The sequence below is a fragment of the Anas acuta genome, chromosome 4 (assembly GCF_963932015.1).
Source record: "Anas acuta chromosome 4, bAnaAcu1.1, whole genome shotgun sequence".
Lineage (NCBI taxonomy): Eukaryota > Metazoa > Chordata > Aves > Anseriformes > Anatidae > Anas > Anas acuta.
In genome coordinates this window covers 28,047,607-28,066,163 of record NC_088982.1, presented here as the reverse complement: position 1 = coordinate 28,066,163, position 18,557 = coordinate 28,047,607, and the positions used below count along the sequence as shown (strand labels likewise).

General features: G+C 49.1%; 1 protein-coding gene and 2 long non-coding RNA genes across 3 annotated transcripts; 1 reads left to right on the top strand and 2 right to left on the bottom strand.

Annotated features, from left to right (window-relative positions):
- Nucleotides 1–1,383: 1,383 nt before the first annotated feature.
- Nucleotides 1,384–3,933, bottom strand: LOC137855795 (uncharacterized). Its single transcript, XR_011095946.1, has 2 exons — nucleotides 3,468–3,933; nucleotides 1,384–3,283 (listed from the first exon to the last, which is right to left on the bottom strand). It is a non-coding gene; the product is annotated as an uncharacterized lncRNA (long non-coding RNA).
- A 4,668-nt stretch (nucleotides 3,934–8,601) lies between these two features.
- On the bottom strand, nucleotides 8,602–11,401 carry GSX2 (GS homeobox 2). Its single transcript, XM_068680341.1, has 2 exons — nucleotides 9,539–11,401; nucleotides 8,602–9,357 (listed from the first exon to the last, which is right to left on the bottom strand). Exons 1-2 carry the CDS (start codon nucleotides 10,014–10,016, stop codon nucleotides 9,017–9,019), a joined length of 819 nt encoding a protein of 272 aa, XP_068536442.1. The 5' UTR covers nucleotides 10,017–11,401; the 3' UTR covers nucleotides 8,602–9,016.
- Nucleotides 11,402–11,605: 204 nt separating this feature from the next.
- LOC137855792 (uncharacterized) lies at nucleotides 11,606–12,877 on the top strand. Its single transcript, XR_011095944.1, has 2 exons — nucleotides 11,606–11,782; nucleotides 11,910–12,877. It is a non-coding gene; the product is annotated as an uncharacterized lncRNA (long non-coding RNA).
- Nucleotides 12,878–18,557: the final 5,680 nt, after the last annotated feature.

The following is an 18,557-nucleotide window of genomic DNA, read 5'->3' as shown; positions in this document are numbered from 1 at the left end:
GGCTGTGGTTGGGTTTCTCCATCAGGTGGCATTCATTCAAGGTCCCTCTTGCATGGCCAATTGTTCCAATGGCTGTGCTCCTCACCCACGTCCCCCCTGGAGCTGGCCAGACCATGGCTCCTCTCACTCTTCATCCCAGCCCTGGATGTCTCCCACCCCCAGAGCTGTAATTCTGTAATTCTTGCCAGCACCCCATGCCAAAAACTTGTCATTTACAAATGTGTACATTTTTTATGTGTAAATAATCTTTTAAAGCACACAATTTGCTGTGATTTGCTATAACTACTTACTGGGTGTAGAAAGAACTGTGCATGCACTTCTGCATTTAATAGAAAGCACATGTACAAAACCAACCAGTGAGCTATAAACCAAAGTGTCCAGCATTATTCTGCTTGCTTTCAAAGGGGAAAAGTGTTAGGAGGTGAAAGGGAAACAAGTGCTTCCTTATCTCCTTCCTAAATGACTTCCTAAAACCCCCAAACAGCAAAAGGGAATAAAGCAAATCAGTAAAACATTTTTTTCCCCGTTGTAGAGTGCTGTTAGTCGTATGAAAGGCAGTGTTACATAGCAGAAAGGCTAGGCTATACGGCAGCCTGCTTTCTCCTGAAAAAAAAATATCCATATTTTCTTTCTGCAAAAGATGACCTGGGGGATTCTCAAGTTCCCTCAAGATAAACTGAAATGGGAAGTGTGAGGTGTGTGAAGACAGACAGACGTGCTGGCAAGGAGTGTAGCTTGCCACAGCGCCTGGGGAAGCTGAGTGTTCAAAATCAATGCAAAACAGGAATAACTCTCTAACATTTGTGTCTCATGTTTATTTTTTACACAGAAATTGCTCCTTAATTTCAAGCATCAGATTTCTTCATATACCCTTGAACTTGCCTTCAGGGCAAAACTTTTAAAGAGGGGAAAAAAACAAAAAACAGTAGATCTCTTCCACTTCCATTCAGAGTTACAGGAAGAACTAAACACAAAGTTAACAGGGGAAAAAAGTTATGAAAACAGCAGATCTGTGCTGTTGTTTGCTCTAAACAAGCACTGTGTTTACTTTCTCCTCTTCCTGAAGTTTTTATACAAATTTTTTATTTGCAGGTCAGAACCCCCTAGCTCTATGGGCAAAGGACCCACAAGGTTTTTCAACTTTATGGCTTCAGGCACGGCACGTATCTGCTGGTATTCCTGTACCTCCAGTGCAGTAAAAGTCTTCTTCCAGTAAAGCCTCTTACAAAAGCTGCATTAACCATGAAGATTTTTTAAGTGATTTCAACTTTGACCTAGCAATTCTGGGAGTGCAGCTTCTGCCAGCAGCTGATACTGTAAACCTCATTTTCTAGGGAGGTTAAATTTATGAGAGCAGTCTGCCCGTCCCTCCCTCCGTCTATCTGTCTCGCAGGCTTGTCCCACCCACTCAGCTCCTCAGTGAGTTCTGGATCTGTTAGCCAACATCAGGAAAGGAGCAGAAGTCTTAAGGAGATGCTGATGTTCTGTCTTCCCCTGTGGGTGCAGAGCTGTAAAGAGGATGACTCGGCTGCAGCCTCTGTTTTCATGTGCTTCTCAGGAAAACAAATGAGGACAAGGGCACCAGTTTCCATAGAAAAGAAACAGGAATAAAGGATTGGACAGTCCAGAGAGTAAGAGATGGGAAATGATGGGAGTCAAGAGCCATCTTTGCCAGCAACTACACTGCCTTCCTTCACAAGCCTCCAACATAAACAACCTATGCTGCTCATGATTTACTTTCACAGGTTTGTCCTCAAAACAAGAAGTAGCATTTTCCACTTTGCTTTTCTGGCCAGTGCCCTCAGGATGGGGAGCCCCAGCACTGCTGGTCCCATCTCAGCAGCATCCATGTGGCCATTGAAGTCAGCCCCAGGTAGGATCCACGTGGAGACAAACATCCCTTGTTCCTGTATATACCAACAGCATATGGCATACAGATGCACTCCGAGTAGTAAGGTGACTTTCTCAGTCTTGTTCCCACGTGTTTCTAAGAGCACGAAGTCAGGAATCGAGCTGTTCAAAGGACTCCGGTCCCAATTTTGAAAAATCAAAACTTGAGAGCTACCTCCTGTCCAGGCAAGCACTTGTTACATTTAATAGTAGTTGTGAAAGAGGGGGGCAAAATCCCACCTTGACAACTTTACTGTAATTTGACTGCTTTTACTGAAAACCCAATGGACTGAACTGCCACAGTCTATTAAACTGTACCTTGCCTAAAACCACTCGGTCTTGCATTAATTACAAAAGACAAATCTGACTTTGAAAAACATTTTATGACAAGAAAAAACATGGCAACAAACAGAACAAAAGAAAACAACAACAAAAAACACTTATGTCTTGTGATCTTTCCTAAAAGGCATTTTAATATAATGAGGTTAGAGATGGTGTCTTTTGTCTGTGAAAAACTTCCAGGTAGCAGGAACTATCAAAAAAAAAAATAAAAAAATTAGGAATTAATTAGGAATTCCTGATTGCTGTTCATTCCCTCATTAAAACCTGACTTTCAGTTGACCAAATAAAACATTGCAATAAAAAAAAAAAAGTAGGAAAAGAGGAAAAAGATAACAGCAAAATGAAAACCAATGCTGTTTGCATCAGTGATGATTCCTTTTCCCTGCTACTGTCCCAGCTGCCCCTTGAAGGTATTGCAATTTTTACAGAGAAACGACTGACTTACAGTCACAGTTCACCTGAACTTGCTGGAGTCACCCATATGTCTAAGGGCTTCACCATTACCAGCTTAACTAAAGGCAGCATAGTAACCCTGTCCATACATTCAGAAATATGCCTCAAAAGGTAGGCCTGGTCTTTTAGGGGAACTGAATTACAGAGCATCTTGTTTACAGTACCCACTGGAGGTACCTACTTGCTTTTCTGCAGCCACTCTGAGAATCTTAAGCCACACCTCATCTGACTACTGCTCTAGGAGAATGGGATAACGATGGTAGATTAGTTAAAATCCAAGGCTAATAGTGAAAAAATAGAATACCAAATTTTCTTTCAAATGCCCCATGCATGTCTTATGCTAAGTGTGCTTCTTGGCTCTATGCAATTTGCATCTTCCACATCCCTGGCTGACCATGTTCTGGCCTAAACTTCTTGCTATTTTGAGAAGAGTGGTAGCACTTGCAGCATGAAGACATCTTGAATTTTCTCCACCACTACAGCTTTCTACAGAAAAGGAGGAAAGCTCTTGGGTTTGTGGCCAGGGTTGCTTTGCTGGTGTCTTAAGCCAGAGTTTCTATCGGTTACCTACAGCCTGGCAGGGCTGGGGCTGTGACACCTACATAAATAAGTAACAGGGACCAACACACACCAACCAACCAACCCAAACCCATGTACAGTCCCCAAAAGCGTTAGTTGCTTTTTTTTTGTTGTTGTTGCATTTCCTCCCCCTCTTCTCTTCTCACCGCCCCTTCGCATAATTAATATATTCGCGTTTCCTCCCATCCTCCCAATGGGCTTACCAGCTGCAGGGCCCCTGAATAGCAAGCTTAATTGTGCTTTGTCATGCAGAAGACCTCCCTTTTCTATAGCAGGTTACAAAGGGGGCCCGGCGGCGGCCGGGCGGCCCCGCACCGCGCAGGTAGCGCCCTCCGCCCGGGGACCTCCACCAGGACGCAGGATCCGACCCGGGGCCTCGCTCCTGCTCGGGAGCAAATGGGGGTGATGGGGGTTAATTGGCACCGCCCGGGCTCAAAGGGGCTTTGCCATTATAGGCTAATCAGGCGCCCTCCACCCGGTACAAATAGCAGGGGCCGGGGGGTGTAGATATTCACCGCGAATTACGGCTAATTATTATTTGGGTCCTGAGCTGCTACTTCTGCCCGTTGATTGGCACCGTTGCCTTCAGAGTATCTTCCCCCCCTCCTCTTGTTTCTTGTTTTGACAGTTTAAATCCAGGTCTACGCGACATAGAAAGCTAATAAAATCCTCATTTCATTGTTAATCTGATTTCATCGCAGCGTAGGTTTTTTACCCTCACACCTGCGTGGCAGGGTGTAATTCCATTAATAATAATAAAAAAAAAAAATCAACATATTCATTGCGTGTCTTTTCCCCGATGATATATTGTGAGCAGTGTGAGTTGAAAAAGAGCCATTTATTCTCACCGTGAATGAGTCTGCCTGGAACTGAAGACTTCACCTGCCTCCTCAGTCAATTAGGAATGTATCGAAAATTCTACCAGAAAACGAGTTAAATTAACCGTTAGCTAATTTCCTTGTGTCCCTCCTACATAATCCCCCCTTTTCAGCTTGCCCCAGAAATTACCACATGTTGCAAGGTTCAAATAGTGCCTAATGAAACAGTGACTAAATGGTGCGCTCCAACCCACAGCGAAGCCCTTTCGCTGTGCCTTCAAAGCCTGGGGGTCTGCAACGGTCGGGGGTCCCTAGCTTAAAAAAAAGACAGAGAGACTGGGAAGAAAAAAAAAAAAAAAAAAAAAAAAAGGCAAAATCCTTGATTTTGGCAGAAAACCCTGCCCCGGGAACGCTTGGGACGGGCTGCAGCATCCTGGGCTGGGGACATGGGGACATGGGGAAGGTGTCGCCCCCCCGGCGGAGCGCAGCAAGGTGGGGAGCGCCGGGGGAGTCCCAAATCTGTCGCCCTGCGTGGGCACGGACACGCGTGGCACCTGTCGGGGGGGGGCAGGCAGCTGTGCGTGAACGCCCGGGGCTGGAAACCTCCCCATGGGTGCGTGCGGGTCCCCTCGGGGCAATTCTTCCCCTTGTGGCACGGAGCACAGCCGGTCTTTTTTGAGCTGAGGGGCCAAGAAAATGGTAAACCTGGATATTTTTTTGGAGCTTGTTTAGCTGAAAAGCAAGCCTGGAGCCCAGGAGCTCCGTGCCGGGAGTTTTGCCCCGTGGTTACGGGCTGTAGTCACCGCCCAAAGCAGCCCCAGTGAAGTGTCAGCTACTCAACCCCGGTGAATTCCGTAAAGGGAGCAGAGTCACTTATTTGAAACGGTGAGGCTAATACAAAGTCATCAAAGCACTATGGTTCTTGTCTTTAAGTGACAACCCTCTTTATTGAACTGTTTGAAATACGCCTCCCGCTTTTCAATGTCTCTCTATCCATCTTTGTCTGCCCCGCAGAAAAGCAGACAATATAAAGCAAAGCCTGGCGAGCTCCCCACGCTCTGGCTTGGGCAGTGCCAACGTTAGCCTTGAAATTGTCACTCCTTCATTAATCTGCAACTACTTCTTTTTTTTTTTTTTTCTTGCAGAGCACACAGCGCACGCTTCCCATCCCATCCCTCGGGGCTCCCCGCGGCAGCTGCCCACGGTTTTCCACGAGGGATCCCCGTGGGGCCAGGGCTCCCCATGGGGCTGGGGTCCCTCCACTGGTCTGGGGTCTCCCCACGGGGCCGGGGTCTCCCCTGGTACCTCCAGGACCGGGCTGCGAGCCCTGCCAGGGGGTTCTCCCGAGCATCTCCCCGGGGATGCAAGGAGGCTGGCGCTCCCGCTGAGCCTGAGAAACTCAACCCTTGAATTTAAATCCTTAAAACCGGACTCTTTTAGAGCAGTCTCCAAGGCTTACATAAATAAATAATATCTATATATATATATATATAGATATATTTTTTTTTTCTGGCACCACTGAGCCGCCTCCCGTATCCGTGCCCACGGGGGCACCCGGCCGCCCCCGGGCAATGCCCCAGAGGGGTTGGGGAAGGAAATTACGGGAAATTAAAGACCCACAGACACCTCTTTCAGGGAGCTGTGCCAAGGCAAGGTTTCAGGCTCCTGCCCTGGGGGGCTCGCCTTGTCGCACCCCGCGCAGCCTACACGCGGCTGCCCGCAGCGGGATGCATGTGGTGGGGATGCCGAGCGCCGGATCTGCAGCTGGAGCGTGTCGGGGCCGTGCCGGGCTCGCATCCGGTGCTAAAAAGCGGAATAAGGCTGGAAAATCGTCTTGAGGCTCGCGATGCTGGGGCACAAGCGGTCTGCTCCTTTCTGAGGCTCCGTTCTCGGTTTCTAAAGAGCAGCTAATTCATTGCTCCCACGGGAGCGCTAAAGAGAAGCTCAGTCATGTTTCCAGTGCTCTCAAGCATCGTCGTGACAAGTGCCAAAGGAAAAGAAGAGAGTAGCATTTGTTTCTTATTCACCGCACTTGCAACAAATAAGGCTTGGGATCGCACTGAGGCATAAAAGGGACAAGCTGGTTTCTGGGTGCTGTCCTACGTCCCCCAGCCCTCCAGCCACCTCCATCTCTGCTGTGCCTTCCCCTGTTGCTTTCCCTACCCTCTCTGCTGGGTTATTTCCCCTGTAGCCATCCTCTTGCAGCAGAGGATTCCCTGATTCTTGGCCCCCGTGGATCGCAGCTGAGCTCCCTCCCACACCTTTCCCTCGGTGATAACCCCTCCAGCCTGATGTAAAACTCAGAGGAACTCAATAAATCCGAGACCCGGGCACCCTGGCACAGCCGGCTGGTTGGCTGTGGTCACAGGGTCTAAGAGTGAGGAGGGAATGAGGGGAAGAAACAGGCAGATAAGCAAAGCAGTGCATAATTCTCCCTGCCTTAGAAAGTCTATGGTAAGAAGAATATTAGGTAGGTGGATGAACACTGCTTGTGCACTGAATGGGGCAGGGACTTCGTGGGGAATGAAGGAAGGAAAAAAAGAGAAAAAAAAGAAAAAAGAAAAATAAATAAATCAGAGCACAAGGTGATTAAATTAATTTTAAACGTTGTTCTGTTTTTGTTTTCTCGCTGTTGGGTGCTGGACATTAAAAACCATCCATTAACTAACTGCAGGTTAGGGCACACACAACTTCCAGCACTGCTCCTGTCACACTGGTCCTCTCCTCTCCAGAGCTTTGTTTGGGTCAAGTCTTTTGCCAGCCTTCTGAGATGTGTCGGGCCAAACCATTGTGTTGTACCTCGATTCCTAAATGGGAACGGTGCAACCTTTTAACATGAATTGTTTACCCTGAAAAAAAAATAATAATAATAATAAATCTGGTTATGACACCAACTGCCTCAATGGCATAGCTTGTGTGCTGGAATTGTGTGTCACTACTTCCATTCACCCCTTGAGTGGTGCATACAGGCAAACATTCCTTACTATGAGTAATAACAACTCATTTCACTTCCATTTCACTTTTAGGAAATTGTTAAATCCTACAATGAAGAGATCCCTTCCCACAGATCTCTAGAGGAGGTGAATTCCTGAAGCAGAGAGAAACTCATTTATTCACTGACTTATTTCCACAGCGTTACGCTGAGAACGGATACACTATCAAGCAATGCCTTTGCAGTTTTGGTTGCAGTACCAGCTGGGCTTAGATTTCATAGAATCACAGAATATCCCAAGTTGGAAGGGACCCACAAGGATCATCGAGTCCAAAACGTGGAAAACTTGGAGAAGTGTGATGCCTTTTCCCCCAGCATGGCTCTGCCTCCCCAGGCTGCTGCAGGCCTGTGGACTCACTGCAGTTACTGGACTGGGATGGCACTGCCAAGGGAACAGTTGGGATTTCCATGGTGCTAACTTCTCCTGCCAGAGTTTCCAGAGAGGAAAAGCCTCGGTGGGATTTGAGGAGCCATGAGGTTCTCTATGAGGATGTCACAAAGGCCATGAGCAGGCAGGCAGCTGGGGGCAGCCTGGGCTGTGCAGGGACTGCCACCCGGGGAAGTGATGTCCCCATCTCTCATCCCGGCTGCTGGCCTCTGCTGTGAAATACTTGTGAAACAAGAGAGATTTTGTGGTTGCTTTCCAAGTTCAGGCTAGAAGCTTCCATCCATGCTGTCCCCTCCTGGAACACTCCCAGGCTCTGCCCCAAGCTGGTGCAGGCTGTGGCCCGCTCCAGGTCCTCTCCTTCCCCCCCCCAGCCCTGCCACGGGCCTGGTGTCCCCTCCTGTGGCTGTGCTGGGGCTGCTTGGAGCGAACATCTCTCCCCAGCACCTCAGGCACTGTGGTAGTTGATGTTGAAGAGCAGCAGGCTTATTGCTTGTCTCCTGATGAGGGAAGATACGGGACCGACCAGCTCCATCCCCCTGTGCCTCGGCCCTCTGCAGGGAGCTCAGGCCGTGCTGCTCGAGGCAGAGGCAGGATGGGGTCGCCCACCAGCGACCAACACAAAATTAACATTGAAAAGACTGCACGTATCACCCTGGTGTCCGAGAAAAAAAAATAAAAAAGAGGAAAAAAAGGAAAAAAAACCCTTTTCCCTGCTCTCTGATTGCCACCACCCAGCTCAGTATGGGATAAAATAAGTCGGCTTTCTGCGTGTATGCGGCCACCCTCGGTAGGGAAGGAGGGGGGTGTCCAGAGTGCAGCCCCTCGTCCCGTCCTGTCCCTGTCCCATCCCTGTCCCTGTCCCCGTGGCGGTGTCGCCGGTCGGAAGCCGCCAGCCTGCGCTGCCCCCGGCTGCGGTAACACAAAGCTTCATTTGCATTCCCCGCCCGAGTCGGAGGGGAACAGAAAACGTGTAGGGGCAGGAGCCCATGGCACGGATTTGGGGTCGGTACGGGGGTCGGACACACGAACCAGAGCTTGCCCCGTACAAAGCACCGCGAAGGAGCTCGCCCTGCCCCAGGCTGGGCTGGGCTGGCACTTGGGTCAGAAAAAAAAATAAAGAAGAAAAAAAACACCTAAATTATCGTCTGATCTCATTTATTTAAATAAATATAAATATAAAATTTATATAAAACTATTCACAAACAAACCGACGTCCCAAACCCAAACGACTTGAGCTTTATTGCTTTTCTTATTCGCGTTAAGGAGTCCGTCCGGGCGGCTGTCAGCCCTACAAGTTTCGTGTTTGCTTTTCAGGTCCCGAATACGCTTGTTCCTTCCTTCCTTCTCCCTTCAGACTGCCCCGGGAGGACCCCTGGGCGGTGCGGGTCCCGTCCCGCGGTGCAAGCTCGGAGGAGCAGGTGCCTGCTGCCGGGCTCACGGGGTGCTTGGAGCATCCCCAGGGGAGCACCGGCACCCCAAAAGACGGCTGATGCCGGGGTGGGAGCCCGAGCGGCCCCAGGTGTGCCGCCCTGCACCCCGGGGGCTGCGGGGGGCTCATAGCGGGGAGATCTCCTTCTCCTCGGTAGCCGATGAGGGGGATAAAGACTCCTCGTCCTCCGACCTGGGGTAGTGCCCCTGGCCGGTGCTGCACTTGCAGCCCCCGTGGGAGTTTCGCTGGGTGCCTTTGCCTTCTTTCTTGTGCTTCACCCGCCGGTTCTGGAACCAGATCTTCACCTGCTTCTCGGAGAGGTTCAGGTAGGTGGCTATCTCGATCCGCCGCAGGCGGGACAGGTACATGTTGGAGGAGAACTCCCGCTCCAGCTCCAGGAGCTGGGTGCTGGTGAAAGCCGTCCTCATCCTCTTCCCGTTTTGAATTTGGCTGGCGTCGGACCCTCCTTGACGGGAGAAGAAGCGAGAATTGGGGAAAAGGGGAAAAGAGAGAGACAAGCGGCAAGGCACCCTCGCCGGAGGCGCATCCTACGCCTGGCGACCCGGGGGGCAGCGGGTCCCCCTGGGGACCCCCCCCTCGTCCCACCGCCCCCCTCCCGGCCCTCCCGGCGGCCGCGGGGCCCCTACCCATGCCGAGGCAGTGAAACCTCCGGGGGTCGCTGACGCTGTAGGCGGTGGCGGCGCAGGCAGGTGGGTGATGCGCTGGGTGCCCCAGGGCGGCGGCGGGCACTGCGGGCGGAGGGTGCTGAGGAGGGTGCTGAGCGTGGCCGGCCCTGGGGCAGCACTGCGCCTCGGGGGAGCCGGAGGCGGCGGGGAACTGGCCCTTGAGCAGGGGGATGGCCCCGCCGCCTCCTCCTCCGCCGCCACCACCGCCACCAGCACCGCGGGAGGAGTGCAGGTGCGAGGTGACACAGAGCGGGCAGACGCAGAAAGCGCCGCTCTTGCGGGACGGGCAGCCCGGCCCCGCCACCGACATGACGAGGGGGGAAGGCACGCCGAGGGGGATGAAGAAATCCTGGCCGTGGTGGTGATGCTCGGGCAGGGACGGAGCCGGCCTCGACGAGTCCTTGATGATGAGGGAGTCCACGTAGAAGGAGCGGGACATCGCGGCGGGGCTCGCCGGTGCCGCTCGGCCAAAGTTGCCGCTGAAGTCCCGGCGAGGCGAAGAAGGTGCTTATGTTCGGGAGCCGAACAAAAGGGTCCCTGGAGAGGGCTGGTCTTAAAGTCCCCCCGCCTGGCTCCCCTGCGCTGGGGTTTTATATCAACTATTTAAACACGTGATGGCTGAAAGCCTCGCAGATCTAAATCTCCCCGGCTTCCCAGGCCGGCAGGAGAGGCTGCCGGGGGCGGGGAGGGGGCAGAGAGGGAGGGAGGGGGGGCACAAAATGTGCGTGCTCTTTCGCTGCCCGCCGACCACAGCCCTGAGCCTCGTCCCCAGATAAATCCTAGGAGCGGGGAAGCCGAGGCGGACACGGGGGGGACATCCCAAGGGTGCCCCTACCCCTTAGATGATGCTCTGGAAGAAGCGGGACATCGCAGCGCCCCCCCCATCCCGTGCAAAGCCGGGGGGCTGCAGGGCGCAGGGAGGGGGGGACCCGAGCATCTCCCCGCCGGCGGGGTCCTTTGGCACCACAGGAGCGGATAGAAAGTTATGGCTTGGTTAGGGATGGGGTGCTCGCATCTGTACCTAGGGCTTCTTTCGCCCTCCCCATCCCTGCCGAAGTGGCGATCAGACAGAGGACAAAGCCTCCAAAATCTCTGCGCCCTCCTTACCCAAACGGTGCCGAAACGGCAAAGTTCCCAGGGGACTGCCCCGGCCGCTCCGGGGCTCCGCGCTAATGAAAGGCGAACATGTCAGGGAGGGGTTCTTTGATCTCCACCAAGCCTGCTGAAGCAATCATTCAAAGTAAAATTGGATAAACAGCTAAATACGGTCGGTGGCTCCCGAGCATTGCAGATTGCGTGAAAAAAGCCAAGGTATTTGCAGCACGTTACGCGATTTTCCAGTGACCTGTTTTAGGGCGGTTTAAGAGGAGGCTCGGCGGTCAGAGCAGGGCAGATGCGAATGCGTTTAGAAAGGACGGCGTACCCAGTGCCACTGGACTGGGGAAAGGGAAGCGACAATTGTGCTGCAAAGCAGAAAACACGGAGCACGCCTGATTACCAGGGGCTGAGCGCAAGGCTGGGAAGCGAACCAGGAGCCTTACCGCGGCTAAAAGCGGCTGTGGCGCACAAGGGCCGGCCCGGGACACCGTCAGCCCCCAGTTCCCCCTCTCGCACTCAATCCCCTGCTGTTTAAAGCCAAAAAAAAAAAAAAAAAAAAAAAAAAAAAAAAAAAAAAAAAAAAAAAAAAAAAAAAACCACGAAAACACGAATGGTGCCCGACTTCTGGCGCTTCCTCGCTGCAGCCCGGCCGGGCGCCGGGCCCCCAGCTCCCCCCGACGGCCCTGGCCGGGCACGATGCATCCCAGTTTTAGGGACACCCCGTAGCCGGCGAACTGAGGATTTATGGACGGCAATTAAAGTTTTATGAATTGCAGCTGAGGCTGGTTATGGAGCTATTTGAATGTGATTAGAATTCAATTAGAAAGTGTTTACCGGACGGCGGGGCTCCGGAGTGTAAACAGACAGCTATTCCAGCAATGCGCTAATCCCGCGTCTTGTGACAACAATTAGGGCTTTAGGCGGGTCAGCTCCCACCTCACCTACTTTTCCCCCAAACTGCTGCCGAAACCCCAGCCAAGGCCCCGGAGCACAGGCCCTGAACCTCGGGAATGGGACCGGGATCGGGAATGGGGCCGGGGTCCCGGGACATGAGGGCTGCCCCTCCTTGGGTCTCTGCCTCTCGGCGACACCTAAATCACGGTCGTGGTACTCAGCAGTGGGATTTCACCCAGCTCCCCCCTCCCCGTTAAAACGCAGTTCGTCCGGCCGAGATTTGAGTTCACCTCTTTTTCTTCCTTTAATTAATTTATTTTTATTTCTTTTCTCCTGTAAGAGGCCCGCCGGCCCGGGTGGAAAACCCGCCGTCTGCAGCGATAGAAGCGGATCTGGGAAGAAGCTGTCGGACGGGAAAGCAGACAGAGCGAGAGTCGGATCAAAATTGCGATTTGTAATTGTTATAATAAACCAAGCGCAGTGATAAAAGAAAAAAAAAAAAAAAAAAGGCAAAAGAAAAACCCACCCCGGAAAGCGGGAGCAAGAAAAGAAGTCATTTGAAAGCAAAGATATCCCAAACCAGGCGGAATGATGCAAGGCGTGCGCCCACATCACATCGGCCTCGTTACAATTTTATTTTTCAATAATTCTGTCCGATAAAATTTCATTGTCCATTAAGTAATCCCCGAAATGAGAGCTCTTATGAGCCTATAATGAGCTCTAATTGCTACGACTGGGAGAGCCACGTGGAAGGATTTAGAAGGTATTAAGCAGTTGGGTACAGAGCACAGGCTGTTACCTAGCCATTACTTTCATAATTCAAGGAGAAAATTAGTCCTTTTAAGGGAAAATCCTTTGATTCCCTTCATTCTGCTCGGGGTGACAGAGTATAGCTTTGTCTGCCTTTAGTTCAAGACAGTGTAACAAATGAGAATGTAACGAAATTGCCCCCTTTTCAAAGTGGAGCGCTTCAAAAAGAACAGCAGAGCCGCTCCCCCGGGCTGCGGAGCGCAGGACTGGGTGCTGGTTCCTCTTTTCTTCCAGATGTCTCGAACACCTTTATGTAGGGGAGATTCACGGCTTAAACGACAAAAGCAACGCTTTCCTTTCCCTTCCCTCCCCCCCCCCAGTCTTCGCTCGGCTCCCGGCCGCCCGGCGAAGCTCCCAGGCGCGCATCTCCGCCCCGATGCGGGCAGGATGCGGCCCCGCCGAAAGGAACGCACCTCGGGGAAGCGCTCCCAGGCGGAAAAAAAATAAATAAAAATAAATAAAAAGAAAAAAAAGAAGAAAGGGAAAGGGAAAGAGAAAGGGGAAAAGAATAGAAAAAAAAAACTTCACAGGGCAGCCGCGATTTTGCCAGCATCCCGCGGGGGCCGTGCGGTGGCTCCGGGCAGGATGCTCCGAGGAGACCCACGCGTGGGTAGCCCAGGGGCCAAGGGCTCTCTTGCTCTTTCTTCGCTAACCTACCATCGATTTCGGATTAGTTTCCAAAGCAATCGGCGGTGTTGGAGCCGGGTTTTGTGAAGGGAGCGCAGGCAAAAGACAGGACTTGCCCCCAGCTCCCGTTAATGAGGTCATTATAAAAGCGTGAACAAGTCTATTAATGTTTTATTGAAAGCGCATCGTTAACTTGTATCCATCCTTTTCTGAAAGTGGCATTGTGATATTGCTGTCTGTGGCACATCTTACCCAATATAGCCCGAGATTTCTCCATTATCTGTAACCAAGCAACACTTTCTGAATACCAAAAATTGAAAAGAACCGCTTAGTCTTCAAGAAAGTCCTCAATAATAGTGGAAAAGAACAAAGATCCAGGAGACAACAAAATGCCACAGGGGTGACTTTTCATGAGCAATTATCTCTCATTAATCAGCAGAACAGCTGCAATATTAATTTCCTCTCTTTCTTCCTCTCTTTTCACAGTCCCCACCATTTGAATAATCATAAATTTTGATTTCATGGAGCACCAACATCGCCGGCGACTCCGGGACACAAGCTACCTACGCGGGGCGGGCGCTTTGCAAAACAGCTTCTATTTTTAAGGCTGCCAAAGGGATAAAAAAAAAAAAAAAAAGTGAAGAAAAGAAAAGAGAGGGAAAGTTGGGGCCGGGCTGCTTGCCCCCCTTCCCCCGGAGCAGGGATTAAGGCCGGGAGCCCCGGCAGCCCCAGCCCTGCCTCTTTCACCCGCGGCCAGGAGCGGGGAGCGCACCGAGCGCTGCCTTCAGGCGTGGGAGTTTCAACAACCTCGCTGTCCATTTAACTTCCAAACATGAAGCCAAGCGTTGTAGATCTGTCCAAAGAGACAATCTTGGGGCGTAACGCGCATTGTGCGACATCAAAAGGCCCTGGCGTTATAGGCACTCAGAAGTGCTTTCAGGGAGGAGGGTGCGATGCCTTCGCTTTTCAGGGGCTCCGCCGCTGATTGTTTAACAAGCGACGTCGCCGAGGCAAGAAACCCGCGCTCCTTCCAAAGATAAGGATGTAATGTTCAAACTCCCTTTTTTCCTCTCTTTTTTTTTTTTTTTTTGGAAGGATTTCAAAGAATCTCATTAGCCGCGCTTTGGGGAAGGGAGCGCGCAGCGCTGCCCGCCCGGCTCCCCGCTGCCCGGGGGCCAGATCAGAGCCCCGGCTGCGACCCCGGTGCCCCCCGAGCTCTGCCCACCCCCAGGCACCCGCATGTCCCCGCCCGGCCCCGGGGGACCAGCAGGGAGCAGGCAGGGGGCTCGCCCGAGGCGTGCGGGCTGGCTGCGAGCTGAGCAGGGGAAGCCTGTTCCCCAGGGGCCCTTCCCTTCTCTGCGGGAGTTTCTTCACCCACAGCCCCCGGCAAAGATGAGGCAGCCTTCAGCACACTCTCTTCCTTTGTGGCTTGATCCCGCATCTTCTACTTTTATTTATTTATTTTTTTCATTATTCATTTTGCAAGGTTCTTCCTAAGTGAAGCAGGTCTTCTCCCTCTTCAGCCCTCTTAGAAAGTGTTAGCTCATTGCTGGGTTCCCTTCAGCATCAGGATGCAAAGGAAGATTCTTGTTTGTGCCTTCTTGCCATGGTGAAGTCAACACCGGTGGTTTTGCACTGTCATACAGAGGAGCCAAGGGAGGAAATGCCCCATGAGATTACTGTTATCTGCAGCCTTGCCTGGTATCTCTGAGCCTGGTTTTGCCACATCCCTCATGCTCTGCAAATATAGGACAACCTTGTACCAGACACTCCAGTCTGGGCCCTGGTTTCAGTTAATGACCTTTGTTTTGAGCTCTAGCAGCTAAAATTGTTGCCATGCACAGATGATGACACATATGAGGGGAAAATGTGCTGATGTGTTCTTAATGCGGATAAAGCTAAATTTCTGCAACAGCCTCAGAGGAGGTTTATGGGGAAAGATGGAGCCGAAACCCCAAGCTCATGTGAGTGAGCACAAGGATTCGAAGTGCTGCTGTGGGCTGTGGACCACACCAACCGTGGCCAGTTTCGTTTTTACACTGAGATATCACAAAGCCACACAGGAGCATAACACCTTGTAGTAACACAGGTACTGATCCAGAAAAGAACAGTAACATTAAACATCTTATTTCATTTCCAGCCTTGAAATTCCACTGTCACACATTTTGGAGGTCATGCTTAGTTTGAAGTGTTCTGCTTGGCAGTGACCAAAAAGCAGAAAAGCAGTCTTTTGAATTTGCTACCAAAGGAAATGCTGTTTTTTTTTTTTTTTTTTTTTAGACACATTGACAGGAATGGGCATTAAACATGGCTTGTAAGAAAAGTGAAGAGGTTACTAAACATCTCACAGCAGTGCAGGAGCTGCCAGTTTTCCAGACTGAATATTGTATGAGTTTTGAGTCCTTATCCAGACTAAATAAATAAAAGAGTTTGTGTTTGTTTGCATTATTCTGGAATGAAAGTGTAGCTGTGGGATAGTCCAAGAGCAGCAGAGGAATGAAGGAACTTCCTAAGAGAGATGATGCTACTCTTGCAGGCACAGGAAACAGATACGAATACAGTTAATGATGGAGTTCCTCAAAATTAGTCTCAAGGGCAGTTGAATTAGTTTGTATCTTGCCACGGTCAATAGGAGTTTGCTATTCACAGCAAAGAGTATAACTACTGATACTCGTGCATATTCTCCTTCCTATACTCTTTCCCATACACTACAAATTGCAAAGAGAAGTCAGGATCTGTGGAGATTGGTGTGCTGTACTGGAAAAAGTGGATGCTCTGAGGAGAGGAGCAATAGCAGTGCAATGACAAAGCCAGTATAAGCACTGGCACATTAATCCCAGAATATGAAACATCACTGTGGCATGGCAAGTGACAGGTGAATGCAGTCACTGAGCACAACAGGCAAGGTCATTCCACTAAGGAGATGGAAATATTTAAAGCCACTGTTCTGGGGAGACCTTGTCTAGGGTAGTGTGCAGCTTTGGATCTCCGCACTCCAAAAATACTAAACCAGAGCAGGTCTAGAGAGCAGCATTAGGAGTTTGAGAGGAACATGGACCCTTAGGAGAATATAAGACCCAAAGAGACTGGCTTATTTGCTCTAAGAAAACGCTGGGTTATTTACTCTAAGAAAATGAAGACTGGCAGGAGGCATGCCTGTTGATTGTAGCAGAGATATATATCCATGAGAGAGAAGAACTATTCCACCTGAAGAAGAGTATCACCTCAAGATCAAATGGATAAACTTGGTCATGCATAAATTTAGCCTGTAAATTATTATTTATTATTATTATTATTATAGTCTATAAGTATAAGAGAAGTGAAGTTCTGAAACTCTTTGTGGGAATTACTAGTAGGAACATGAAAGTTTAAGAGAAAACTTGATACATTTCTGACAGGGTTATACAACAGTGGTTGAAATTATGGGACTTATTCTGGAGTGATAACATACATAAAGAATGCTTAATAGCTATTTTGACATGGTAAGTACTGACTTAAAATTGAGTAAACTGTTGATTATTTGAGTGAGCTGTTGATTATTTTCTAAAAAATGTTGCTGGATTGGTATTGCTGGAATCTAAGGTCTACTGAGCAGCTAGAGCATGGGTGGAAGCAGCATCCTGTTGCATCTTCCCTGCCTGTACATCTGTGTTCATTGTTCTGGGTACTGCCCCTCATCCAATATAAACCAATGACATAGTTTTTTTTTTTTTTTCTTCTTTCTTTTTTCTCCTTTTAACATTTGTTGTTAAGATAATGGAAGGCAGAACCACGTGTGCTAAAAGGATACTTTTTTTTTTTTTTCAGTTGTCAAATTAATGATCAGTCTGAATTTTGGTATGAACTTTAAACCTGTACAAGAAAAAACATACCATCTCATTTCTTCAGCTCCCTTTTCACAAAATAGACTTAGCTTTGCCTAAGCAGCTGATATGTGAAAACAAATCTCTAATGCATGTGGCTGGCAGCAACCCTTTTACAGTTTCATCCTTTTGATATGCATTTGTAACCTACCTTTTAGAAAAAGTAACAAAACCATGTATTTTAGGAAGAACAGTGTCAGTAAAGTACAGGCTGAAATCACTCAATGTATCACTCAGCTAGGAAGAAAATATTTTTTAATAGTTTTTTAATATTACAGAGCTGAAATGGAAACAAAATTCAGACTTTTTAAAAACAATATTGAAAAGTTTTGCATAGCTTGCCCTTTCTTATTTATAATTAATATATTGTCTGAGCTTGTGTTTCAAGGTTTCTCTTTGAAAAATCATAGTAATAAAGTAAGAACAAAATAAAATCTTTTTTTTTTTTTTTTTTTTTTTTTTGTAAGTATATTATTTCAAAGCTTGTTTATTCTGCTGTAGCATTGAGGCTATACCAAAATCTAATGGAAAAAGAAAGACAGAAGTCCTGACAACTATTTTATAAGGTTCAGAGCACTACTCTAGTGGAAAGGAAAGAGACTGAAATGGAAAAAAATACAACGTCAATCTTCTGAAGGAGGAAGAATTACTGGAACCTATACCACCAGAAGATGTGACTAGGAAGGTATAAATCATGATTTTAATTTGCTCAGAAAATCTAATGACCATTATAGATTGACCAGGTGAAGAAAACATCAGCCAAAAAGGAGTCCGATGCTTGAAGAGCAGCTCAGACATCTCCAGCAGTCCAGGTCCTCTCTGCTAGCTGCAGCTTAGCGAAAGAACTAATATTCCCATTAAAACACCTGTACAGCTAGAATACAGCTAATGCTGTGGTGTGAAAGAAGTAAGACTATCTGCATCCTCAAGAGTACTGAAACATAGACTTGTAACATGTCAGAAGGCGGAAAGGTTTGGTTAAAACACTACTCTCAGTTATGCGGCTGTAAGACTGAGTTACTCTGCAGCTATTCTGAATGGTGCAGGGGGAGTAGAATTTGGCCTGGTGTTTTCAAAGGTTAGTTAAACAAAATATGACCTTTTTCAGGCAAGGGGAACAAAAGAGGTCAGCTCATTCTCCAGAGCTACAAAAGGTCTTTCAAGGGTACCAAAGAAATAAAAATAAAAGCCACGATCACACTTCCTAGATGCACACATAGAAACAACGCCTGTACGTTAAGGTATAGCCCAGTGGGGAAAACCCTAGGAGCTTGCCTGTCAATGAGAGCTGTGCCAAAAACTCACCTGCTACAAGAAAGGTGTACAAATTCAGACAGTTTTGTCCAAGGGCACAGAGCAAGATCATTTCAGGACTGGGGTTAGATTCAGCATCTCCTATCTTTCCTGTCCATTGGGAAAGAATTTGTACAGCTTGTTCTCCTGCTCTCAAGGAGATTCTGATACAAGCTGTCTATGCTGTACAAACAGATCAGTTACCCAAATTTACCAGTTGATTCTCTGCTGCAGGCTAGAATTTTTAGTCTCATCTCTTCAAGGAGAGAAAACAACTCTACTCCAGAGTCTGACCAAGCTGCAACAAGATTTACAAATCTGGTCACCAAGTACCTTCAAATTACATGAACAATTTTTTTTCTCTTATACATGTACTTGTTCACACATGTGCCAAG